Genomic DNA, 26,832 nt, shown 5'->3' on the forward strand with positions numbered 1-26,832 from the left:
CATTGATGTCCAGCTAGAATATAATTAGAGATAAGGCAAAAAGGGGCGGAAAAAGAACAAGACAGTAAATAGGCAGGTAGGTAACCAAGGAATACAGTGCTTCCATGAATTGCATAATTATCAGGCCAGCTATACTGGGGTTGCTACTCTTGGTCTCTGTAACTAGTGTTCTTATCTTTTTGAGTATGAGTAGTTGGTGCTCTCTTGAAACAGCTCTGAGACTCTTCAGGGTTCTTGGCTCCCAGGTTCAGATCCATTAGTCTATACTTGGTAACTATTTGACATTTGTTCTCAAGTTTCAGTTTGGGGAGAGTTAGCCTTGATCTATAGAGATCAATGTACTAACAAATGATTACAGAAGAAGTGCTAAACTGTAGGTTGGAACTTAACTTGAGAAATCAAAATAAAAAGTAGAATAGTCAAAAACAAATTAAAAGTTTAAGAATAACTAGTAGAGGGTAGTATGCCTGAAGAGTTCTGTTTTATCTCATTAAAAAGAAAAGATTTGCTGAAATACCTGGTAACACCATCTGTTATAGATGAAGAAACTGAGGTACAGGCGAGTTAGCTTTCCTTAAGTTGTATGGCTTGTAAGTGGCAGAGCTGGAATTCAAATCCAGACCTATAACTGCTTGAAGGCTCATTCATGCTCTTTGCACTGTGCCACCTTCAGTCCCTTTCTCTTCTCACCCCAACCAGTCAATTTCTGAGGCTTGCCCATGATAGCGTCAGAGCGCTTCTTTAATCTGTCCTTGCTTTTCTGTTTTTACCATCCTACTTTAAATTTCCATTACCTTGGCATGAATTGTAATTATAATCTCCTAACTGGTCTCCCTGCCTTTCTTTTCACTGTATACAGGGTTGCCAATGGTTTTCTTAAATACAGATCTGATTCTGTCACTTTATTCCTAAAACCCTTTGACTTCTCACTGAATATGAAATAAGACTTAAAATTCTCAGCCCTTCATAATCTGGCTGGCCTACATTTCTACATTTTCAAAATTATCTCCTGAACACACATTTTTCACTTAATGTGCTTCAACCACATTGGACTACCAACCTATTAGAGGTTCTCCACAATCTGTGTGTACCAGCCTTTATACCTTAGCTAATGCCTCTCCTTTGCCTTAAAGTCTTTCCCATCTTGGCCTACCTCTGGCTTATTCATCATTCATGGCTGTTCAGATCCCTAGGTTCCAGCTCTTCATGAAACTTTTTAAGATACCACTACTAGTTGAAATTCAGCTTCTCCTTTCCTGTTTTCTTATTGAACTTTATACCTACCGTTAAAGAATTTGCTCCAGGATACTCTATGTTATAAATACTTTTGATCTTGTCTGTCTTTCCCCCATTAGCTTATGATTTCCCTAAGACATAAACTATTTCTGAGTCATTATTTATGTTTTGTATTGTTTACAATGGTGACTTTTCATATAGAAAGAAGGTGATCAGTGAATGTTTGTTGAATGGAAAGTTTGGTTTACACACAACTTTTAGGTATACTTTGCAAGGGCATAGCATATAAGCTATTACGTGGTTCAAGACTATTAGCAGGATAATTATGAGTCATTTTTAAGTGTGGCAGAGGACAGTCTTAAGAGCCATCAAAGGACATTTTTGTAAAAGTACTGATTGGGGCTTTACAAGTGCTGTTGAGGAATGCTGATGGGATGGCACCATCTCTTATATAGATAATGCTGGCGCTGATCACCCCCTTACTGGAGTGTTGTTTCCATTTCTAGGTTCCTCAACTTAAAAGGGATGAGGAGACCTTGGAGACGGTTCTGAGGAGACTCAAAAGATGATTATATGATTGGAAGTCAGTCCTATGAGGAAAGGTTGGGAGATGGAAGGTTAAGAGGCAACTTAATAACTCTGTAAAAAACATAAATGGATCCTTTATTAGGCATGGTGACCAGCTGTTTTCCAGCTTCATTGATGCTAGAAGAAGAGAAAAATAGGTTTAAATTGAAGCAAAGGGTCGTTCTGTAAAGAATTTGTTGCTAATGATGGTTGTCATTATGGTGATGGTGCAAAGGTTACCAAAATAATTTTATGGTCTTCTCTGGAGGTGAATTTTATAGTACATTCCTGACTATATATGTGTAAAATGATCTCTCAAGCTACCTTCTCATTCTTTGAATCAGTAAGTATTTTTATTCAGATCCTAGGAAGCATGAATCATGTCATACACTTTTTAATATTACCCAAGGGGCCCTAGGGTCTCATTGACTCCCTAAGAAGTATTTGATCTGAATTATCAATTTATAGCAATAATTAACTTTCAGTAGTAAGTTCCAGAGAAATGTATTTATGAAATGATTTTATAGTGCTTTTATGGGAGAATAAAAACTTAGTAAATGGAGCTAAGAGAGAAATCTTAAACATCAAGAGAAACCAGGGGAAATGATAGGTGTGGTCCCAATATAGGAAACAAATAAATATTTCTAGTTTTTATGTCCATTTCAGTTGTAGTTTAAAGAGGTGTACTTCAGAACATCCCTAGTCAAGGCTGTCACGGCTTGTGGATGCATTATAGCAAGTGCTCTGTAAATCCTTTCCAATCTAGTAAGAGTTGGCTTCATGTGAGTGAGGATTACAAAGGCCTCTGACCCTTGGCTTTTGAGGCTGTGAGGAGGGCTTGGATCACTCAGAATGAAACCTTTTTAGATATGTTGAGTTGCAAAAAGCATTTCCGGTACAGTCAGAATGAAAACTGTGAATTGGGATTATTCATATAGATCACCAAAAGTCTGGGCAGAGCTAATACTAATACCAGCTCATTTTCCTACTAGTTCTTACTTCCAAAACCTTGAGTGGGTTATTGAAGCTTTAGGACTTTGAAATTAAGTACTGGAATTGTATGTAAACTCCTTCTTGTAGATAAATTGATACTAGGTTTATTTAAGATTATTTACATATAATGAATATTTTCTAAGGTTCATATAGTAAATGCTATCCACCTTTAACCAGATCATCTCATAAAGTGACTGGCATTCAAAGGTGAAGCTGGATCATTTCAGGAATTCTGCAAGTGGTGGCAAGGTGATGGGTAGTTTGGTTCCCTAATTGTAAAATTGATGTCATTTGAGAAACTGGGAATTGGAAATATAAGAGTCATATTTTTCCCATAATTTTTAATTGCTGGTCATACAGGCATAAATTCAGAAAGCAAGAGATTATGAAAGCAAAGAATAATTCTCATGATTCTTTTTTCTACTTGAGAGACTCTAGTGTTAGAGTAATAATAAAAAAAAAAGGGACTTTTTTTTAGTGTGTTAATGCCACATAATGTGAGCTTCTCAGAATGTGATGACAGACTTCCAAATGTGATGAGTAGTCAGAAGAGAATCAGTTGATTTTTCAAGAAAGTAAGAATATAAAACTTCCCAACTCATAATATTGAACATTGACTTCTCAAAAATATTAGGTCAAAATTGTGGTGGCTGACTTGGTAGCTTTGTTGTTTTGCCGAAAGGAATGTTCACTTTTGTCATCTAACTTCACATTGTTCCTTCAGAAAACTGGCTTTTTAGAGAGATAACACTATTTACCTTTAAAGGAGAGGAAGTTGTGAATTCCTCAGTGTTACTTTAGTTGCTGTTGGTTATTTCACAGCCCAGAAGGAAAGATGGAACCTGACTTTTGCACCGAGATCAGAACAACAAGCTGGAAGAAAAAAATTGAAATTTTATAGTAGACACTTGTAGTTGAATGAGCATATAGCTCAGTGTGACTTAACACTACCTAAAGTTTGCATGTGGAGGACCAAAACCTCTTAAAATAAAAAGAACCATCTCTGAAAACAATGTTGGTGTTTGTTTGTTTAATTATTTCCAGGCTGTTCAAATGTATCTGGTCATCCTGTGGTACCTTCCTGTTAGACAGAGAAGAATAAACCCTGTGGTTGTGATGATTAACTTAATTTCTACAGTATATCAGTTAAGTGGGCTTATTTCTTCTGCTTCAGCAAGCAGATCCTTCAGTTCAGACTTGGAACCTAGGAGTCTAGAAATGTACCTTTCTTAATTTTTGTTTGTTTTGTTTTTGTTTTTTTAAAATCCTGCAAAGTAATTTGGGGCATTGCCAAGAATCTGTATAGCTTACTATCTGATGTAGTGTGTTCATTTTGTGGTTGTTTTTTTTTTTTTAAAGACAATGAGCTGCTTTATGACTACCTCTTTTTCCAAAGCAGGATGGGTGGAGTTCACCTGTCTCATTTGCTTAGCTCTTTTGAGCATCTTTGCTGCTTGCTCTTGTTGACATGAAGTAAGGATGAAAAGGTACTATTTCTTTTTCTAATTACGAAGTGGGTAGCATTTGTGTTTCATATGTAACAGTTGCTAGGTAGAATTGAATTAAATATTTGAAAACGATTTCACTCTTATGTGGATGAAAATTTTACCAGCTACTGTTACTGAAGAACAGAGTATTATTCTTTGTACTCTTTAATCCTAGGTGACTTTTCGGGTTAACATTTCTCAATATCAGGCAGAGATCATATTTAAAACAGTTTAAATCTCTTCCTATCTATTATGCATTCAAACAGCCGCAGTTTTCTTTGATGCACCAATAGCCAGAGAGACTCTGGCCTTGGCCTGCCTCTGCCAATTTGTTGACAAGAGACTATCATATCAGTTCAATAACTGCATACATTTTCGACTAGTTGGATTTCAGAAGTCATCTTGGCTTAAGAAAGTTTGTCTCCTGATGTCTCTACATTGACCATGCTTGAGTATATTAAACTTTCCCCTTCTTAGAAAGTCAAGAATATTATTGTTAAATTCACTTTTTGGAAATGATTTACAGGTTTCACTATATTTTTTTCTACTTCAGATGGTGAAAAAGTGCTTGCAGAGAGGCTCTTCTTCCCCCTATATGGCATTCATAAACATAGCACTCTACAGAGTAAGAAAGGGAGACTGGAACTCTAATCTATTTTCAAAAAACTTCTGTTATGTACCAGGCAGATGACCAAGTGCTGGGGCATTAACATTGAACAAGTCCCTTCCCTCATAGAACTTACTATCTAATTTTTTTTTACTGTGCTCAGCTTAAAATATAGCATGAATCTAAGTACTAAAATTACAATACTTTGCAAGGTAACTTCGGAAATTGGTAATTCGAAGATCAAAGCTCTCAAAACTAATATTAACAGAATTGTTAAGCAATTCAAGTGGTGTTCTTTATTTACTGATCTACTGATTCTTGAGAGTCAGTTATACCAAGCGTAATATATGAATCAGGATCTCTGAAATACACCCGGGATATTTAGTAGCCTTTCCCTTTTGTTAAAAGGAAACTTAAGCATTAGCACATCCTTTGCTGCCTTCTACAACTGAAGGAGTGTCACTCTCCACTTGTACCCCGGGTTCCATCCCCTCTCGCCTGCTCAGGTTTGTTCTGCAGTTATCCCCTCTCCTGCATTGGCAGTTTCTCTCTCATCAGTGTATAAAACTCTGTCTTAGATAATCCTACTTTTAAAAAACCCTTGACCCCACATCCTTTTCCAGCCACTACCCACTTTTCTGTTCCCTTTCACAACAAAACTTGGAAGTGCCCTGTGTAATTACAGGGGCCACTTTGTCACCTCTCTTCCCCTCCTCAGCCATTGCAAGTGGGCTTTTAGCCCCATGACTCTACTGAAATTGCTCTTATCAAAATACTCAAGGACCTCTCTCTTGCCAGACTGAATAGATAATTCTCAGTCCTCATCCTGTTCAACCTTTGGGCAGCATTTGAACCAGCTGACCACTCCCTTCTTGAAACACTCTTTGCTTGGATTTTGTAACACCACACTCACCTGCTTTTTCCTTAACTCATTGGTTATTAGTTTTCAGTATTCTGTATGGCTCTTCTCCTCTTAACTCCCCTGAATGTTACAGTAACCTGGGAGTGTACCTCTGGCTACCTCCTGCACACTCTCCCAAGATGATCTCATCCAGGCCTCGTTTGCATGCTGAGGACTTCTAAATCTTTCTCTAACCCTTGACTACTTTTTGGATTCCCAGACTTGTATAACTAGTTGCCTATTTGACATTTCCATTTGTATAATCACAATAAGCATGATTTTAGCGTTTACTGAGTGTTCACTGTGGGCCAGGCAGTATTCTGAGTACTTCACCTGTATTATTTCACCTAATGTTGCCCACCCAGTGAGGTAGCACTACTATTCCCAGGCGAGGAAACAGGTATGCATTGAAGCACTTGAGTATCTAGTAGGTATCTTATATTTCCATGTCCAGAAGGTCTTGATTTTCCCCTTTCTTCTTGTTTCAGAATGACTCTGCCATTTACCCAATTGCTCAGGCCTAAAATTGAAGAGTTATTTTTGATTCCTCTCTTTATTCATATCCCAGATAACCCATCAGCAAATTCTATCCGTACTACCTTCAGAATACCTTAAATCCAACTTCCTCTCATCAATTCTACCACCAAAACCCCAGACTTACCCATTATAATCTTTTGGCTGGACGATTCCCTCATCTCCTTGCTTGTGTTCTTACCTCACCAAAGTTTGTTTTTCACATAGCAACTGTGTATTCCAAGTGTAAATCAATCAAATCATATTATTTCCTCACTTGAAAGCTGTCAGTGTCTCTCCCCTGTCTCCCTTCCCCCAACTGCTTGAATAAATCCTTACTCTGTCTAGCAAAGCCATATATGATCTGGCCTCTGGTCAGGTCTGCTTCTCCAGCCCATCTTTTCTCATCTCGCTCATTCTGCTGCACAGCCACGCTGGCCTTTTGGTCTGTCACACATGCCATGCTTCTTGCTGTTTCTAGGCCTTTGCACTTACTATCAAGTTAGAACACTGCTCCACCTAGATCTTTATATGTCTGTCTTTCTCTCATCATTTTGGTCTAAACCAGGGTTCAGCCAGTTTTTTCTGCCAAGGGCCAGATGGTCTCTGCTGCAATGACTCCACTCTGCTGTTGTGGGCCAAGAGCAGCCATAGACAATACAGAATGACAGAGTGTGGGGCCGTGTGCCAATAAAACTTTATTTATGGATGATGAAATTTGAATTTCATATAATTTTTATGTGCATGAAATATTCTTTTGATTCTTTAACCATTTAAAAATGTTAAAAACCATCCTTAGTTCGTGGACTGAACAAAACAGGTGGCAGGCCAGATTTGGCCTGTGGCCCAAAGTTTGCCAATCCTTGGTAAGCCATCACCTTAGAGAAACCTTTCCTGACTGCCCTAGTGAAAATAACCGCCCCAGCTAACCCCCATTCATCCTTAGTGTCCTGGTTTCTTTCTTTATTTGTTGTAGGTTTTATTTTCCATCTGTGCTAGATTGTAGCCTCATGGAGCAGGAATTTTGTCAGTTCTTCACCTCTGTATCTTTAGAGTCTAAAACAGTGCCTGGCAACTCAATAAATACTTGCTGGAGTGATTGAATGCCAATCACATTTTAATTTTGGCTGTAGACTGCTATCTGGTCTCCCTTTATTCAGTCTCTTTCCTATTCTCATTTCATATATATGTATGTGTATATATATATGTGTATATATATATATATATATATATATATATATATATATATATCCAGACTAAATAAATACATTTATGACTTTTCTACATTTGAGAGCCAAATGTAGTTTCTGCTGTTTATTGGATGTGGTTTGACCCCCTAGAATTAACAAGGTTCTACGACTTTGTCTTTGATCTCGGCACTGCTGTGGCTATCCCTTTCCAACCAAATCAGTTTTTACCAATCTTTGTGTCTGATTTCCTACTTCTTCCCAGTATTTCCCTCTCCTATTTCTTCTTTTTTTTTTTCAGTTGACGTATACTTGATTTACTGTTGTGTTAGTTTCAGGTGTACAGCAAAGTGATTCAGTTATACATACATGTGTATTCCCACACATACATATATTCTTTTTCAGAATCTTTTCCATTATAGGTTATTACAAGATAGTGAACGTAGTTCCTTGTGCTATACAGTAGGTCCCTGTTTATCTATTTTATATGTGGTACTGTGTATATGTTAATCCTCCTCCCATTTATTCTTAATCAGCCATTGTCTGTGATTTATTTCCTTCAGAGCTGCGTTCCTAAAAACTCTTTGTAGGTTATAGGCCTCTTTGAGAATCTGAAGAAATCTGCTGTCTCACCTGGCAGATGCTCATATAAACAAAGGTTTGCCTGTAATTTCAGAGAAATTTCTAAGCTCACTCCTGCCTATAAACTTGTCTGCAACTAAATGCATGCTTAGCCCCTTTCCTGATGGGTGAGAACTCCCATTGTGCTTTGTGTTCATTTCTTTTCAGTGCTGACCCTCCTCCCCATCTCTTTTCCATTTATTACCACTTTGCTTTTGAGGGTTTGCAGTCTCTTCCTGGCTGCTGGTCTCCCCTTTGGCATGGAAACATATTCAACTCAGAAAGTAATCCTCCCGAGCAGGTCTTTCCCTACCTCGTGCCCTATCTGCTTTCCCATAGAACTGAGTTTTTTCAAAAGAGTGGTCTGTACTCACTTCCATTTTTGTCATTTTGTAATCACACTTCGACCCATTGACTTTGGCTCTTCTTACCTCTAACACTGCCTTGAAATTGGGCTCGGTAAAGTCATAGGTGACTTCCCAGTTTTGGTTTTTTTTTTGGGGGGGGTGTTTGTTTTTAAGGGGAGTGGTAATTAGGTTTTTTTTGATGGAGGTACTGGGGATTGAACCCAGGACCTTGTGCATGCTAAGCACATGCTGTGCCACTGAGCTATACCCTTCCCCTGCCCAACCTCCTAGTTCTGATATTCCCTGTACAAGCTTCAGTCCTTACCCAGCTTGACCATCCCTTGATATATATTCTTCCCTTGAGTGTTTTGTACTTGCATGCATGATCTTTCTCCTTGGCCATTCCATCTCTGTCTCCTTCCTTAGCGTCCCTTTCCCGTGTACATTAAGTGTAGGTGTTGCTCAGGGATCTGCCATGGACCCTCCTTTTCTCAGCATTCTCTCCCAGGAGGACTGCATTTATGCATACAGTTTCAGCATGCATGTATTCATTGAATCAGATGCATTTTCTCAGATCATTGTATCTTACAACTTGGATAGGCATTTCAAATTCAAATGTCTAAAGTTATTTCCCTTCCCACTCCTGGAAACTGCTCTTTCTTTATTTGCAGTCTTATAAATATCACCATAGATCTGATCAGCCTAAGCCCAATACCTGCAAGTCTTTACTGATTCTTTCCATCCCCTTAACCCTTTATATTAAAACCTTGTCCTTTTTGCCTTCTCTCTATGGAATCTGTCCTCCTCAATCCCCAGTACTACTGCCGTATTTTATAACTGTTCTTCCTGCCTCTGGTTTTGAAGGTAGTCTCTACTTGCCCACTGCTGTCCTAGAGATCTCGTGAAAATATAAATCTAACCATGCTTCTCTCCTGCCTGAAAGCATTGCTAATGAGCTGTAGCCTTCAAGATGAGGCCCACGTTTCCTTGAAGATAAACTTCAGACTCATGCAGGCATTTAAGACCATTCATGATCTGCCTCTGCTTTTCCCCCCACCCTCAATATCTTATGCCCCTTTCCCACATCAGCTAGGGCCTCAGCCACACTGAACTGTTTGTAACTTTGCTCCATGCCATGCTCTTTTGTACCTATGTGCCTTTATGTGTGTTATTATCTCTGCCTGCAGTGTCTCCCCTCAACCCCAATTTATCCTTAAAAAGTTAGAGTAAGTTTTCATCCATTCTGGAGTGGCTTTCCTGACCCTTTCTCCTTGACCAAATTAGTCAACTTTCTGCTGTGCTTCCGTATTCATTCCTCTGGCATGTATTTCTCTAGCAAAGCAGGAGACACACTGTATTCCATTAATTGAATGACCTGTTCTTGACAGACTAGCAGGTCCTTAAAGGCAGAAGCTGTCTTTTATCTCTGTATTCATCCCTTAACCCAGAAATGGGCTCACATACATTTGAATGAATGATCTCCCTGCGCATTCTTAAAAGTAAAGATCGTATTGTCTGATTCTTTGGAGTCCACCAGTATTTTCTCCTACAATGCTATTACCACTTAATGTTTTTTAAACAGTATAATGCATTTCCTTTATTTTTCTTACAAACATTTATTGAGTGCCAAATATGTGTCAGATACTAGGAATACAACAATGAATAAGTAAACTCTCCCTGTCCTCAAAGAGTGAACACTCTAGAGCAGAAGACAGACATGTAAACACATTTTTTATCCCTTATGCTAATTCAGTACTGGTGATTATGTGTGCATGTCTTTAAAATGCGACACTAAGACCTTGGTATTTTAGAGCGTGTAGCGGCAGACACATACATAGGGAAGTGTGCTGGCAGAAGCGACAGCTAACTGGAATAGATTCCCAAAGGAGAAGTGTTACTCTTCTTTAACTAGAGCTGCTGAAATGCACAATATGCCTCCTTGATGTTTCTTCATCTTCTTTGGTTGTTCTTAGTAATTTTCTTAGTCCTGTGGCCTCCTCAAGATGGAGCCATATATAATGATAACCAACAATGATTAACCTTCAAAACAAAGAATTTCGAACAATTCGAGTATCGGGGTGCTTTTGATACTGTCTGTGGGTATTGGTGTTATTTTCAGTTGATTCATCGGTAAACCTTTATAGTTGAAGGAAATTGTTTTTTTTTAACTTTTAAGACAAACATTTTGGAGGGCGGAAGAATGCTTAGATACCTACCACTTAATTCAGTGCTCTGAAGTTCTGCGGAGTCTTGCGAGGGAAAAAAAAGGGTATAAGAAGTCATCCTAGGCTCTACTCGTCAAAGGCCAGATGTGGTGGAGCTTGTTTAATAGAAGAGTTTTCAAAGTAGCTTTGGAACCTCCATGTTATATTGGGAGGCGAAAAACTCCAGGTGAGTGATTTTTGCTTTGACTATTGGGAGAAATTGGGAGGAATTTAGGGAGGAGCTGAAATCTAAATCTGTGTATTTTAGTTGAGGGTAGGGAGGAAAAGGCATTGAGGTCTAGCAGTTTCAAAATCACTGGTATTACTAGGAGCTGTGTGTCTCATCTCATCACTGCAGATGATTTAGGTCTTGACTACTTAAACTCTCTGATTTCTAATGCTGGAGTGGTGCCTACTTATAATACTGGGGGATAGAGATAGTGCAATTCTTGGGAAGAATTTTGAAATTTGTTGAATATTTCTTCACAAACCTCATACTAATATAATAGGAAGAATGAACTATCCTAAGATTTAAACAAAATTTTTATTCCAGAATATGAGTTACATAGTATTTTATCCTTTACCAGCATTTTAGTGGATTTTGGCTTTTGAAATGAAGGCTAAAATTGTACACCTGCCTGTCTGCCTTAGATACTTCTTGGGAGCAGGATCATGTCTTACTCATCTTTCCATTAGGAATAGATAGCATATAAATGGTTTTTGAATGAATGAACAAGTAAAAGAAATACTACTTTGCTTGAAAAGTTGTCCAAATAGTACATAATTCCTCGAAGCAGAATTTTATGTATTTTTCTAAAATGACTTCATCATATTTTATATGTTAACATTATTGTCTGTAATAATTATTTTGGGTTCACTTAGGTTCTCTTGTGGAAAAAAATATTCCTATTGTTTCATCACTTACAAATAGCCACTAAAGGATGAAAAGTCTGCCATTAGAATAAAAATCCTCAAATGTTAAGATATTTTATGAGTAAAATAGAATTTGCTAGTAAAGGTATGTTTGGAAGTTCTCAAATAACTGGTTACCCTAGAGTTAGGGATGGGGGTAATAAAGAAATTCTACACATTTATTATTTTAGAATTAGATTTCGCTTAGGAAATTATATTAGATAGCTTCATTGCATTCCTAACCACTGGAAGCTAAATATAATTTAACAGTATTTTACAGTGCTCAACTTGGCAAGGATACTTTTCTATCTTTGGAGGTAAGAAAGGGCTAAAATCTTGGTGATCTAGTCTCCAAAGTCATCATTATCCAGAAGGAATAGGTTTGGTGCCTCTTGCCTGTATTCTGTCTTGGAATGCTGTGCTCATCTGGAGAAAGCCGGTGTGAAAGGAAAAGTGTGAATGGCTGTCTGGGCCCAGTTTCCAGGAATACTTGGTCACATGCAGCGTGGTGTCTCCTGTACTCTCTCTCTTCAGGCTTGTAATGCCACAGTGCCAAACATGGGTTTAACTGCAGCTCCTTTTGTTGTTTTTTGTAGACATTTTGCCTTAGTCTTGATTTCTAGGCAAGTCTAAATCCTTGGGAAGGCAGCACTGTTACCTTGTTTCCTTCTAGGAACATCTTCCGTGAACCCCACGTGTTTAAAGGAGGTAATGGGAGTGAGATGAGAGGCAAGGAAGGACTTCATTTGTAGCACCTCTTGCAGCAATTTTTTTTCCAGTGCTTTCTCAACTTGGCTTTCCTCAGATTTTTTTGAGAGGTGGGGCTCTTACACGGAATTGGAGGTTCAGAGTTAGCCGACTAGAGCTCCTTCGCATAACAATGGTGGCTTTTGCTTTTGGCTAAACTGTCTGGGTTATTTAAACAATGGGTGCTTATTTTTTTTAAAGCATGCTTCAAGAAGTCAATCTATATTTCAAGTGAAGAGAAAGTTCTTGGGTGGAAGTAAAGTCATTCTTTTCTTATTCCAACTACAAGGCCACAAGAAAAGAGAGTTAATGCTTTCTGTCATTTTGGAAAATACTTGGAAACTTTAAACATTGGCAGAGTTAGTTAAACTACTGCTTGACAGCTCAGTAGTACTGTTTTGGAGCACACTGAATTTGGGTTGTATAGTTACATATTGTGAACATTTCAAATATAGAAAAGTGACTCACTAAGGTTACTGATAATGAACATAGCAATGTGGATCTCTTAGTTTCTTTTAAAGATTAATCATCTTGCATTGCTTCTGCTGTTAGTTACTTTACCTGTTGGTTATAGTACGTATCGTTGCTAGAACTCTCTCTCACTGCAGCACTTGGAGCATAAAATTCATGCATTTAGCAATGCAGTCCCCTGGTAAGTGTTAGGAAATCCCCAGGTGTCTGTGAAATGCCAAGAGTAGCTGGTTGTTCCATGAGAATAATGTAGGAAAAGAAAAATTAAATCAGAAAGTTAAAGGATTTGAAGATGGGTATCATGTTACTTTAGTAGTAGCCAAAAGAAGAGCATGTTTTGTACTGTAGATGATTTATTTGATTCCTTTAAATACTTATTTATAGTTTTGGATTGTAACTATCAGTGGTAGGAAGTTCTTTGTAACTGTGATCTTGGGTGAGTCATTTGGCCCTTAAGAGCTTCAGTTTCTAAAATCACATCAATAGTGAGTACTCCAGTATGGATGCTGCCTTATAGTTTCCTGAGTAATCTGTATATAAATTACATGATTTACACAAATTATTTCATTTATTCCTTACAACACTCCAATAAATAAAGAGATTGAGATATAAAAATAGTGACTTGAATATCACACAGCCGGCAAGTGCTACAACTGAGACCTCAGTTCAGACTAGTCCTTCCCCCTCCTCGGTGGTGTCACATGCTGACAGATGCGAGGATCGACTGGCCCCCTCTAAAGTTGGGGGCCTTTAATTGGAATTTGGTTTGGGGATTATCAGTATAAATTGGAAGTGCAAGAAAATCTGTCTTTCATTTCTTATTTTGTTGTTTTATGTGGATTTTTTTTCTGGCATCTGAAACTCATCTCTCTGAAAAGAACTCTGTCTCTGAATCAGTGAACTTCTATTAATCAGGTTGTTTAAATAGACCATCTTTCTTGAGAACTTGTTCACAATTGGTTAACTCCTTGATATTTATTTTAAAGGGCAGATTGAAAGTTAAGAGGTAAGAAGTTTTTTGCCTTTTGCCTTTTCCAGCTATGACTGAAAATAAGACGCTTCCTTCAGTTACTTTTGGATGCATTTCACCCTCTATGTGGTCAATTCATCATCCCTTTCACAAATGCTGCTGCCCACCATTAAGTCTCTTATCACAGGGCATTTTAAAATGATGCCATAAAATGCATGTTGAGAATCTTTGGATCTCAAATGTACGGAAATCACATCGAAATGTCACTTCCTGAGTTAAGGAACTGACAATTGTGGCAATTTCAGTCTCTATTAACATTCAGTAGACAAGAGATTATGATACTGTTTATGTTATTCCTTATTGGTCTGTAGACTTAACTACTTGTTGAAAAGATTTATTTGTTTTATTGGGGCTGTGTATTTCTGCCATTGTACTGATTTGCTTACTTGAATTAAAGTCACTCTTTAATTGTTTTGGGCTGTATCTGTACTTTGAAATTTAGGACTATCCCCTGTGTACTGTGCACCATAGATGACATTTCAATGCATTATTCAGTTACTACACAGCTCCTATTGTCTGTTGTGAAGCTGTATGGCTGGGTCCATTTATTTCAACTTTAAGTTATTTTATATCCATATGAATGATAATGATTAATATATAGAAACTAAGTTTTCCAAATTCATTTGTGTCTCCTCAGGGCATTTCTTTGGGATATGTTCACATTCGTGTTTCTTTTCCCTGATTTTAAAATAATTTTCCTTTGTTGTAGGATGAGCAGTTCTTAGGTTTTGGCTCAGATGAAGAAGTCAGAGTACGAAGTCCCACAAGGTCTCCTTCAGGTATGGCCAGTTAAATGCATGGTGCCTTCACATTTTGTTTGTTAAGAAACTGTGGCTTCCCCTTGCCTTTTCTACATGTAAAGGGTGGTCGTAAATACCAGCAACTTTTGGGTGCATCCTTCCCTTTTGCTCACACTAAGTGGAAAATGGCTTATGAACCAGACCTCTTTATGGCAGTCCTCTCTGTCAAGGCCACTTTTGGTTTATTCCTGATTATGCTTCTCTCTGGGAACCACTTGAGGCATGGGGACTAGATTTCTGTGGAATGATTGGAAAACCTGGTAGGCAAATTGAGGTAGCCTACTAAGAGCATCCTCTGATTAATGCATTTTGAATTATATGGTAGTATACGTGATTTTGGGAGTAACTTGGCCATTGTTTTTCACAGTGGAAATTTAATCTATTGTCAAAGAACTAAAAACAAAATATCGGCGCTGTATGAAACTCTTTTACCCGATCCTTGAAAAACTGTTTACTTTAATAAATAAAGAAAATAAAAACGACATGGGGTATTTCCATTTATTAGCAATATTTGTCATTTTTCTCATCAAGAAAATATCTAGAATGTCTTGAAATTCTAGACTTACAGTAGCTTCCTGAGAGATGATCTTCAGTGGAAATAACATTTAATGGCTTGCAGAAATCTATATAGGAGAGGGTTGTAGATCTTTTGATGAAAAAAACATTCCCCATCTGTGCTGCCATTCTGACTTGTATGGTTTTCTTGATTTTATGTGGATAGACAATCTAGTTAGATATGATGTTGTTAGCTATGTTTTTGCTGTTTGACATTGACTTAGTTTGTGATAGTTTGTTAGCATTTGGGTTCCATTTAAGAATCATCATATGTATATGGTAATCTAATTCAAACACATACGTTGACCATTTTTCCTTTCCCAAGTGGTAGTGGTATCGCCAATCTAGTTGGGAGCACTTAGCCGGTGGTATACCAGCATCTGCCATTTAGACAGTAGCAGTGTTCTCTTTAAGATGTGATGAAATCTTAAAATTTCATAACAGAAGGTGATTTTAGAAGTCATCTGGTCTAACCCTTTATTTATAGATGACAAAATGAGGCATGATGAGCAGTTACTTCTAACTGGTTTGTGAGTTTTTTTAATGTGTTGTGGATTATAGAAGTTAGCTGCAGAGCTGGATTCTTCTCTTTTCTCCTTTTTCTGCTTGTCCAGCAAAAGTTTCTTTTAAAAGTTGAATAGAAGAGGTTTTCAGAATTAATAAAGGCCTGTGAGTGGCCAGGTTCAAGTCTACCATGATGATTAGGAATCTTGTGATGTACTGCTGGGTAGGAGTTTATTTTGTTAATTCACAACCCTTTCTTGATGGTTTCCTCTTAAGTTTTTTTCTTAGCTGTCAATCTACCTTGAATATTGTCTTTTTTTTTTAACCATTTGTATATACTTTTATTATTTAAGAAATGAAACATAGTTTCTCTGCTGTCTCCTAGTCCATTACTTTTGTTGTAACTAGTATATGTGGAGAACCGATTTGTGAATCCTTAATCTATTGAGAGAAGTCTCAAGTTAATTGGTGAGGAAAGCATTTATATTTAGAAAGCTCAACAATAAGACCTTTGATTTCTGTTCTGTTAGAAGGTTGGTTCCAAAGTCTAAAATGTTCATCACAATGGCATAAATCTCTTCTGGTGCCTATTAGGGGAGGTTATAATCTCAGAAGAATGTTGAGTCATATAAAACATTGAAAAGTCATGAGAGAAGAGAAGGTGTGACCGACTAGGTAACTCTTAATACATTTGAAAAGTAGAGACCATACAAAGAATTTTAGGAAACTGGTTTCCTTAAGTTTCTTGATATGTAGCAAATTGAGCTGATTTATAAATTGGCAAATTCCTTTTATTTAGAATACAAGAAATTTGATTTAACTTGTCAGTTTGTTCTTGACGTCAGTTATGGTTAAATCTGTTTTGTAACTTGAGACTTAACTAGTTCAAGAACCTGTAGATAGGGGAACAGACTAATGTCATGTCATTTCACTGACTAGTTCACATACCACTGAGTTCAGTGATCTTATTCTGATCTCATTCTGATCTGATCTCATGAATGAATATTGTCTTTTCAATGAAACTGTCTTAACTTGTTTTGACAGAGCAAATCGAAAATATAGGAAGCTGAGCTGCCCATAGAAGTCGGTATATTGTTGTATCCTAGAGAAGTTGGTATGTTACTGATTGAAGAGACCTTGTTCAAATTTGTTAAAGCCCAAATTCTGAACTGAAAAGATGAAATGACTTACTATAAATGTGTTCTCAAGTGTTACTCTTGGTGGCTCTGATACAGAAAAGGTCGTACAGATTTTTTTTTTAACGTATTTTTTTGAATTCAGAAAAAAGTTTCACCTAAAGTTTAGTTTTTCTATCAAAAAAGTCAAGTGTTCTTTTAGGTAGAATATTATTTCTTTGATTTCTTTAAGGCAGGTTTTTGGTGGAAAGAAACTAAGCACAATTAAGATGCTTTATTGATTCATTTGACCCAAGTAGAGTTCAGTACAAAATGGCTTGTGCTAAATTATATTCAGCTTAGTTAAGACCTAAACTACAAAGCTAAATATATGCTCTTCATTGTTTAATTTCTATACACAGTTAAAACTAGTCCTCGAAAACCTCGCGGGAGACCTAGAAGTGGCTCTGACCGAAATTCAGCTATCCTCTCAGATCCATCTGTGTTTTCCCCTCTAAATAAATCAGAGACCAAATCTGGAGATAAGATCAAGAAGAAAGATTCTAAAAGTATAGAAAAGAAGAGAGGAAGACCTCCCACCTTCCCTGGAGTAAAACTCAAAATAACACATGGAAAGGACATTTCAGAGTTACCAAAGGGAAACAAAGAAGACAGCCTGAAGAAAATGAAACGGACCCCTTCTGCTACATTTCAGCAAGCCACAAAAATTAAAAAATTAAGAGCAGGTAAACTCTCTCCTCTCAAGTCAAAGTTTAAGGCAGGGAAGCTTCAAATAGGAAGGAAGGGGGTACAGATTGTACGCCGACGAGGAAGGCCTCCATCCACAGAAAGGATAAAGACCCCTTCAGGTCTCCTCATTAACTCTGAACTGGAAAAGCCCCAGAAGGTCCGGAAAGACAAGGAAGGAACACCTCCACTCACAAAAGAAGATAAGACAGTAGTCAGACAAAGCCCTCGAAGGATTAAGCCAGTCAGGATTATTCCTTCTTCTAAAAGGACAGATGCAACAATTGCTAAGCAGCTCTTACAGAGGGCGAAAAAGGGGGCTCAAAAGAAAATCGAGAAAGAAGCGGCTCAGCTGCAAGGAAGGAAGGTGAAGACACAGGTCAAAAATATCCGACAGTTCATCATGCCTGTTGTCAGTGCCATCTCCTCCCGCATCATCAAAACCCCCCGGCGGTTTATAGAGGATGAGGATTATGACCCTCCGATTAAAATTGCCCGACTAGAGTCTACGCCGAATAGTAGATTCAGTGCCACATCCTGTGGATCTTCTGAAAAATCAAGTGCGGCGTCTCAGCACTCCTCTCAGATGTCTTCAGACTCCTCCCGATCTAGTAGCCCCAGTGTTGATACCTCCACAGATTCTCAGGCCTCGGAGGAGATTCAGGTACTTCCTGAAGAGCGAAGCGATACCCCTGAAGTTCATACTCCACTGCCGATTTCCCAGTCCCCAGAAAACGACAGTAATGACAGGAGAAGCAGAAGGTATTCCGTGTCAGAGAGAAGTTTTGGATCTAGAACGACGAAAAAATTATCCACTCTACAAAGTGCCCCCCAGCAGCAGACCTCTTCCTCTCCACCTCCACCCCTGCTTACTCCACCCCCGCCACTGCAGCCAGCCTCCAGCATCTCTGACCATACACCTTGGCTCATGCCTCCAACCATCCCTTTAGCATCACCATTTTTGCCTACTTCTGCCGCTCCCATGCAAGGGAAGCGAAAATCTATTTTGCGAGAACCAACATTTAGGTGGACTTCTTTAAAGCATTCTAGGTCAGAGCCACAATACTTTTCCTCAGCAAAGTATGCCAAAGAAGGTCTTATTCGCAAACCGATATTTGATAATTTCCGCCCCCCTCCACTGACCCCTGAGGATGTCGGCTTCGCGTCTGGGTTTTCTGCATCTGGTACTGCTGCTTCAGCCCGACTGTTTTCGCCACTCCATTCTGGAACAAGGTTTGATATGCACAAAAGGAGCCCTCTTCTGAGAGCTCCAAGATTTACTCCAAGCGAGGCTCACTCTAGAATATTTGAGTCTGTAACCTTGCCTGGTAATCGAACTTCTGCTGGAACATCTTCTTCAGGAGTCTCTAACAGGAAAAGGAAAAGGAAAGTGTTTAGCCCTATTCGATCTGAACCAAGATCTCCTTCTCACTCCATGAGGACAAGAAGTGGAAGGCTTAGTACTTCTGAGCTGTCACCTCTCACCCCACCGTCTTCTGTCTCTTCCTCGTTAAGCATTTCTGTTAGTCCTCTTGCCACTAGTGCCTTAAACCCAACTTTTACTTTTCCTTCTCATTCCCTGACTCAGTCTGGGGAATCTGCAGAGAAAAACCAGAGACCAAGGAAGCAGACTAGTGCTCCGGCAGAGCCATTTTCGTCCAGTAGTCCCACTCCTCTCTTCCCTTGGTTTACCCCAGGCTCTCAGACTGAAAGAGGGAGAAATAAAGACAAGGCCCCTGAGGAGCTGTCCAAAGAGCGAGAGGCTGACAAGAGCGCGGAGAAGGACAAGAGCAGAGAGAGAGACCGGGAGAGAGAGAAAGAGAATAAGCGGGAGTCAAGGAAAGAGAAAAGGAAAAAGGGATCAGAAATTCAGAGTAGCTCTGCTTTGTATCCTGTGGGTAGGGTTTCCAAAGAGAAGGTTGTTGGTGAAGATGTGGCCACTTCATCTTCTGCCAAAAAAGCAACCGGGCGGAAGAAGTCTTCATCACTTGATTCTGGGACTGATATTGCGTCTGTGACTCTTGGGGATACAGCAGCTGTCAAAACCAAAATACTTATAAAGAAAGGGAGAGGAAATCTGGAAAAAAACAACTTGGACCTCGGCCCAACTGCCCCATCCCTGGAGAAGGAGAAAACCCTCTGCCTTTCCACTCCTTCATCTAGCACTGTTAAACATTCCACTTCCTCCATAGGCTCCATGTTGGCTCAGGCAGACAAGCTTCCAATGACTGACAAGAGGGTTGCCAGCCTCCTAAAAAAGGCCAAAGCCCAGCTCTGCAAGATCGAGAAGAGTAAAAGTCTTAAACAAACTGACCAGCCCAAAGCACAGGTACTCTTTTCCCCCTTGCCTGTTAAAGTCAAGTTTCTCGAGCCCCTTCTGTGAGCCAGTTTCAGGCTGAGTGTTCCAGTTACATCCAATTCTGGGAATCAGGAAAAGATGGTAGCGTTGGCAGTGGTCCCTTAAGGACTGGTAGGATTTTGATAGGTAGAGAATGATAGGGGAGAATATTTTAAGGAGAAAGAACAGTGTAGGTAGAGATAGAAGAGTGTAAGACATACTTGAGGAACAGTGCATGGCTGGACTGGTGCCTGTAGGAAGGTGGTGAACTCAGACTGAAAGGCAGGTGGGGCCACAGCACACAGAATGCTGAGCTGTTTGTGCTTAATGGGTTTGGTGTGATGGAATCTGTGATTTAATTTTGAAGGTGCACTTTTGCAGTCAGATTGTTTTACTGTTGTTTACTATAGAAAATGGGGAGAGGGGATTCTCAACCTGAGTAGTGAGTGATTAGACCAATAGCTAACAGGTAGTTGCAGAATGCATATGAGAAGCACTTAGCCTTAAGTTGCGGTATAGGAAAGCTGCACAATTCACTTAGTTAAGATGATGACGAACAGATTTTTGTAAAGAACAGCATTTTTTTTACAAACTGAGCTAGGCACTGGCCTTTTCTGAGAAAGCCTGCTGATCATTCGATTGGTTTTAAAAATTGTCATGTAATGGATTCATGTTTATACCAACATATCAAGTGAGGTTAAGGTGACCACAAACTTAGGTTTTAATATTACTTAACATAGGCAACATTTACACTTAGTAGTTCTGCCAGTTGAGAGTTCCAGCAGGAATATGATGAGACTTGCCTCCGACAGCATTTTGGATGTTTTTAGTTAGCCTTCTAGTGATAGGTTCCATGGCTTTTTCAAATGCCAGACATTTCTGTTTGGAGCCATGGCCTTTTATACTTCCATTCACAAGTTATTTCTCCCTACTTCTCTGTTGATCAAGGAAATATAAGAAATAGTCTCTGGTTAGATAAGCCCTATTTTACACCAGACTGAACTTTTTGAGGCTGGCAGCTTGATTTTTTGAGGGGAACTTTAGAGAAGTAGTATAACTAGAAATAGAAGCTTAGTTCATTTTTGGTTTTTGATTAGAGGCCTTTTTTTTCCTCCCTGCCAATTTTAGGGTACAGAAGTAGTTGATTCCTGTATATCGATATGCAAATCATCTGGGAATAACTGTATGTGCTGATTGTAGATTATAATAAGTTAATCAACTGTACCTTGGCTTCATTCAATTACATTTTCAACATTGTTTGTTTTGGGCTTGCCTCCTGTTCAGGGTCAAGAAAGTGACTCATCGGAGACCTCTGTGCGAGGGCCGCGGATTAAACACGTCTGCAGGAGAGCTGCTGTTGCCCTTGGCCGAAAACGAGCTGTGTTTCCTGATGACATGCCCACCCTGAGTGCCTTACCGTGGGAAGAACGAGAAAAGATTCTGTCTTCCATGGGGAATGATGGTAGGTTGGGCATGTCGACCATGAGGTCTGAGCAGACATTGGGTTTGCTTGCTGATCATGCTGGAGGTGCCTGGTAGGCTCTTCATGGCATTATATGTTAGGCTGTGTCCTCCATGAAACAGATGGCAAGGGGCGGGTGAAATGTGCAAGGATTTTATTAGAGGAAATGCCTGAGAGAGAAAATGGGTGGGAGTCAGGAAAGGCTGGGAGAGCTGTTAAGACTGCCTTGCAAGTCTGACCCTAGTGAAAGAGAGAGGGATGGAAGGTGGGGTTAGAATCTTCCTAGACTGCCTGCCATGCAGTGTAAGAAAGTTTGGCAAGGCTGTTGGGGAGCCCTTGAGCAGAGTCGACTATCAGAGGAGTCTCCCAGGAACAGGCCTACCTCAGTATCCTTGCCGTGCTCATCACTCTGGGAGGATCCGCCTTGGTAAGTGTGGCCTTGTGGCCTCTACACTGGATTTTAGAGCGCAGCAGCTGGGGCCTGTGGTCAGTTTATGCTCCCTATGGTTGGATGGATGTCTGTGAGGCGCGTTCTCATGCTTGCCATAGTGTCGTTAAATCCTGGGTGACTGCTCAGCTGAAATTTAGAAGTTTAGAAAATCTTCAGAAGTGTTCAGTTCTATTCTTGACTTTAGGTAACATTGTGTTTTGTTAGTGTTTGGATTTCTGCTTTTGACAAGCTGCAAGTTATAGGCATTTTTAAACATTTAAGTAACTATTTACAGTGGACTCTGAGTTTTGCATATGAATTTTTTTATAATGAATTTCATTTTTGGAGTCCTAATTAAAGCAAGGATTGAATGTATATAATAACTTAAATAACTGAAGCACTACGCTGTACACCAGAAATTAACACAACATTATAAATCGACTGTACTTCCAAGTTAAAAAAAAAAACCATAAATAGATTTTGAGAATCTCCCCTCTACTCCCAAGAAGGAATTGGATACTGGATACTCCCTCAGAGCTAATGCCATGTCCCTTTAACAGACAAGTCATCGATTGCTGGCTCAGAAGATGCTGAACCTCTTGCTCCACCCATCAAACCAATTAAACCCGTCACCAGAAACAAGGCACCGCAGGAACCTCCAGTTAAGAAAGGCCGGCGATCGAGGCGATGTGGGCAGTGTCCTGGCTGCCAGGTGCCTGAGGACTGTGGCGTTTGCACTAATTGCTTGGACAAGCCCAAGTTCGGTGGCCGCAACATAAAGAAGCAATGCTGCAAGTGAGTGCACGTCTTCCTCTGAGGGGCTGGCCTCCCAGCCGTGAAGGCCGCTGGTCTGACCTCGGTTTGTCACAGAGATGTGTCGGAACGCTGAATGTGCTTATGCTGAGTCCCCTTGAGTTGCAAGATGAGCTGCACAGTTGGATTTTGTGATGTACTAGGTTTGGGCTGCACTTAAATCAGAAATACTTGCAGGCAGTGCTGTCTAAGAGAACATTCTGCAGAGGTGGGCATGTTCTATATCTGCTCAGCTCAGTGTGGTAGGTTAGCCAAGTGCATACTTAAGACCTGGAATGTGCTAAGTGCTAAGTGTGACTGAGAAACTACATTTTAAAATTTTATTTAATTTTAAATTTAAATAACCACATGTGCCAAGGCTACCATATACCAGCTCTGGAGGGTTTCTAAGTAAAAACTGACAAATTTAGGCATAGTATTAATTAGGTCAACTGAAATTACCTTTATCTTTATGATATTCAGGAAGTATCGGTGATATCTTGTATAAATTTATTTCTTCTCTAACTCTCAGCATATTTTTATTCCTGTGGAAGTTTTGATCCCCTTTTTTCCCTTTTTTTTAGTCAGTTTGTGGATGTACTTTCTACTCTCTGGGATAATTTGTTTAAATTGGGTCAGGAGAATTGCATTACAGAAATTTTGGTGATTGAATATCTCAAGTGCCTGGCACCGGGAATAGAGATTATCAATAGATATTTGCTGAGTGAATGAATGAATAACATGCAAGTGATTTATATAAAACATAATTGGGAGAAATGCTGCATTATTTACTTAAGGGAAGACAGTTTCTAGGAGACAGTAAGTAGTTCTGTGCCTTGGTTTAGTCTGGCCTTAAGGAAGAATCTTAATCTCAGTCCTATTTGTGAAAAGAAGTAAGATAATTCATAGATCAGCAAAAAAGGCACATGATAGCAAGATAAAACTGCACTAAACTTAGGCATTGAAGTAGATTCAGTTCAATTTTAGACTTCAAATTAAGTTTGAGTTTCATTAAATTGAGGACTGAAATATATATCAAAGCCTTGAGATAGACCTGTAGCATTATAGTGGCAGACAGTGGACTCATTGGGTAATTTTAGTCCATTCTGTATTCAGATTACTTTATGAATATTAATCTCATAAGGGAGCAAAACTGGTCTGATTGCAAGAAATAATGACCCATCATTTTGTATGGTGGTAGTCAGTACTGGGTTGTAAGACATTTGAGTCCCATTCTGAAAATAATTTGGAATTTGCTTCTTTTAGATCCTCAAGTTAGGTAAAATTGCTGATCCAAGAATTCAAAGGCTTGGATTTAATCTAAATAATGAGCAGTTCTTTTTTTCAACTCTCAAAATGAACCTGAATAAAGGTTCGCCAATTCTTGCAGACAAATGAACACTTGTTTCAGTTGCCTCTCTTCTAAATGTAGTTTACTTTGTGGTATTCCTTGGTATTCCAGGATGAGAAAATGTCAGAATCTACAATGGATGCCTTCCAAAGCCTACCTTCAGAAGCAAGCAAAAGGTAGTGTTGTAAAAAGATCTTCCCCCAAATGTGTCCTACTTTAATGTCGTATAGCTGTGCGCACCTAGTGGAAGGAGAATACTGGCTTTTTTCAGAGTACTGCTCTTTCCTGGGGAGCTGATGGTTGTTGAAGCTGGGTGATAGGTACATGAGCGTTCATTTTTCCCTTTTCTTTGGCGTATGTTTGAAATTTCCCATAATAAAAAATTTTTAATTCATATGAAAGTTATATTGTTAAGTTTCCTAAAGCAATAAAAGTATACCTCCTTCACCTGACCAACTTGGCATGAACTTTCTCGAGCCTTTCAGCGTCATCTTTAGCTGTAGGAAACTGAGAATAAAATTGTTACATTCGTCTACTCATATTTTAAATAAAAATCTTCTCACTTATAGAAAAACAATCTTTCTTTTTTTTTTTTCCCCTCCCAGCTGTGAAAAAGAAAGAGAAAAAGTCTAAGACCAGTGAAAAGAAAGAAAGCAAAGAGAGCAGCGCTGTGAAGAACTCGGTGGACTCCGGTCAGAAATCCACCGCATCGGCCAGAGAGGATCCCGCCCCCAAGAAAAGCAGCAGCGAACCTCCTCCACGCAAGGCCTCAGAGGACAAGGGCGAGGAAGGCCACGCCTCCGCCCCAGGACCTGAGGCCAAGCAAGTGACCATCCCCGCTTCCAGGAAGTCCAGCAAGCAGGTCTCCCAGCCGGCACCAGCCATCCCCGCACAGCCTCCTAGCACAGCACCACCGAGGAAAGAAGTTCCCAAGACCACGCCCAGCGAGCCCAAGAAAAAGCAGCCTCCCCCCCCAGAGGCAGGTGAGTGAGACGGCAGGAGCACAGCAGAGAGCACTGGCGTCTTCAACAGCCCTTGAAAACCTGAAATCTCTGTGTTTAAGTCTCTGATACAAGGAAATGAGCTCTCTTTTAACCATTATGTCGAAATAAATAGAAGAAAAAACCAGTTAAGCTGGAGATATTGTCTTAATTTCCTTTTTAAAGCCTAGAGTTTGAATAGCTTTCTGTTTTTTCTAATGCCCCTTTCTTTGCAGGCAGTCAGTCCTAGAATCATCATTGCTATTAACATTAACTGTCAGTTCAGTGGCATCTGACTGCAATTTATTTTGAATTCTTCAGGTCCAGAGCAAAGCAAGCAGAAAAAAGTGGCTCCTCGCCCCAGTATTCCTGTAAAACAAAAACCAAAAGAAAAGGTGAGGAGAGATTTGTTTCTCTGCCGTTTCTCAAGGATGTGTTCTATTCTGTAGGGAAACAGCCTTATCCTTGACATTTACATGACTGAGTGAAATTGCATTTCTGCTTCTATGTAGATGGCAGTGGAATGTCTTTTTTTTTTTTTTTTTTTTTTTTTTTTTTTTTTTTTGATGGGAGGAGGTAATCAGGTTTATTTATTTTCAGAGGAGGTACTGGGGATTGAACCCAGGACCTTGTGCGTGCTGAGCATGTGCTCTGCCGCTTGAGCTATACCCTCCCCCCAGTGGTATTTCTTAAAATTAGTAAACTTCAGGTTTAGGTTTTAGCTCTTTTTTTTTTTTTTCTGTCTTTCCCCCCTTGTTGCTTTTCCCTTCTTTGTGACCCTACATGCTAATGTTGTGGGCCACTTAGCATAACTGTCTTTGCCCTCAACATCCTTTAGAAGTATTTGTCTGTAAGTCACCGTTCCTTATGTCCACTACTTTTATTATGCAGAGAGAGGTCTTTAAGAATTTTCCAGCCCTTTCTGTGCCACCACAATGTGCACAGGAAGGTCCTGGCTGATGCTGTTATGAGCATCAACAATGCTGGGAAAAGAGGTAAATGCCAGGTTTTTATTTAGTTGTGCTCCAAAGTCATTGTCCAATTTCTAACTGTGGTGACATTGGGATTACATTGGCGAATTTGAAATCGATCACAGAGCTGGGAAAGTTGTGAATCTCACAGGCAGGAGTGACTAGCCCCAAAAATGATGTGTGCCACTCCAAGTTCTAGAACAATGGCAGGATAACCTGCTTCCATTCCATCAGCATGGTTTCATTGTACTCTCAACCTCAGCCGGCATCGTGGGCCATGAAGAAGCAAGACGAAGATGCACAGGAGGGAAAATCCTGGGGATGCTTTTTCTGGGGATATAATACACACATGCCAATAAAATGCCTCAATGGAGAAAAAATCTGAAGATTACTTCTCTGTTTCTATAGGATACTTAGGTTGGAAACATGTTTTCCAGATCTACTATTAGATTTGTCATTTGCATTGTTATCTGTTGCAAAAGTGAAGGCAAGCAGGGTGTGGGTTTGTTGTTTATCCATCTTCTATCTCCGTAGGAAAAACCACCTCCAGTCAACAAGCAGGAGAACGCAGGCACTTTGAACATCCTCAGCACTCTCTCCAATGGCAATAGTTCCAAGCAAAAAGTCCCAGCCGATGGAGTTCACAGGATCAGAGTGGACTTTAAGGTAAAAGTGTTCAGTGACCACGTACTATATTGAGTGTTGTGGACTTTAAATCAAGAAAATGATGTTACCAAAGGTGTTGAAAGAGAGGAAACTCACGCCAAGTGGAGGAATGAATAACTGCCCTCAATACATGGGTTCAGGTGTGTAAGAACTCTGGTCAGCACTGCCAGGTCAGTCTGTGAGCAGACTGAAGGGCGGAAGCACTGAGGCAGCCTGCCTGTCATGAGCAGTAAAGTGCATTTAGGTGAGAACAGTGTCTAAGGAAGTAATTCTTTCACATAGGAATTATCAAACCGTG

The 26,832-nt window shown here is 39.5% G+C and overlaps 1 protein-coding gene and 1 pseudogene across 6 annotated transcripts in view; both read left to right on the forward strand.

Moving 5' to 3' along the window:
• The window catches only part of KMT2A (lysine methyltransferase 2A), a 71,859-nt gene that overhangs the window by 8,462 nt on the left and 36,565 nt on the right, over positions 1-26,832 (forward strand). For 5 of the 6 annotated variants that reach the window (XM_064482096.1, XM_064482097.1, XM_064482098.1 and 2 more), the window contains 8 exons: positions 14,533-14,602; positions 17,220-19,873; positions 21,167-21,344; positions 22,335-22,569; positions 24,029-24,093; positions 24,523-24,900; positions 25,219-25,292; positions 26,403-26,534. In XM_064482096.1, the coding sequence (XP_064338166.1) occupies positions 14,533-14,602; positions 17,220-19,873; positions 21,167-21,344; positions 22,335-22,569; positions 24,029-24,093; positions 24,523-24,900; positions 25,219-25,292; positions 26,403-26,534 (3,786 nt within the window). The remainder of the gene's footprint in view (positions 1-14,532; positions 14,603-17,219; positions 19,874-21,166; positions 21,345-22,334; positions 22,570-24,028; positions 24,094-24,522; positions 24,901-25,218; positions 25,293-26,402; positions 26,535-26,832) is intronic. The other variant, XM_064482101.1, reaches the window with a different exon arrangement.
• LOC135319894 (small ribosomal subunit protein uS8-like) lies at positions 25,410-26,210 on the forward strand (annotated as a pseudogene).

Source organism: Camelus dromedarius, chromosome 34 (assembly GCF_036321535.1).
Source record: "Camelus dromedarius isolate mCamDro1 chromosome 34, mCamDro1.pat, whole genome shotgun sequence".
Classification (NCBI taxonomy): domain Eukaryota; kingdom Metazoa; phylum Chordata; class Mammalia; order Artiodactyla; family Camelidae; genus Camelus; species Camelus dromedarius.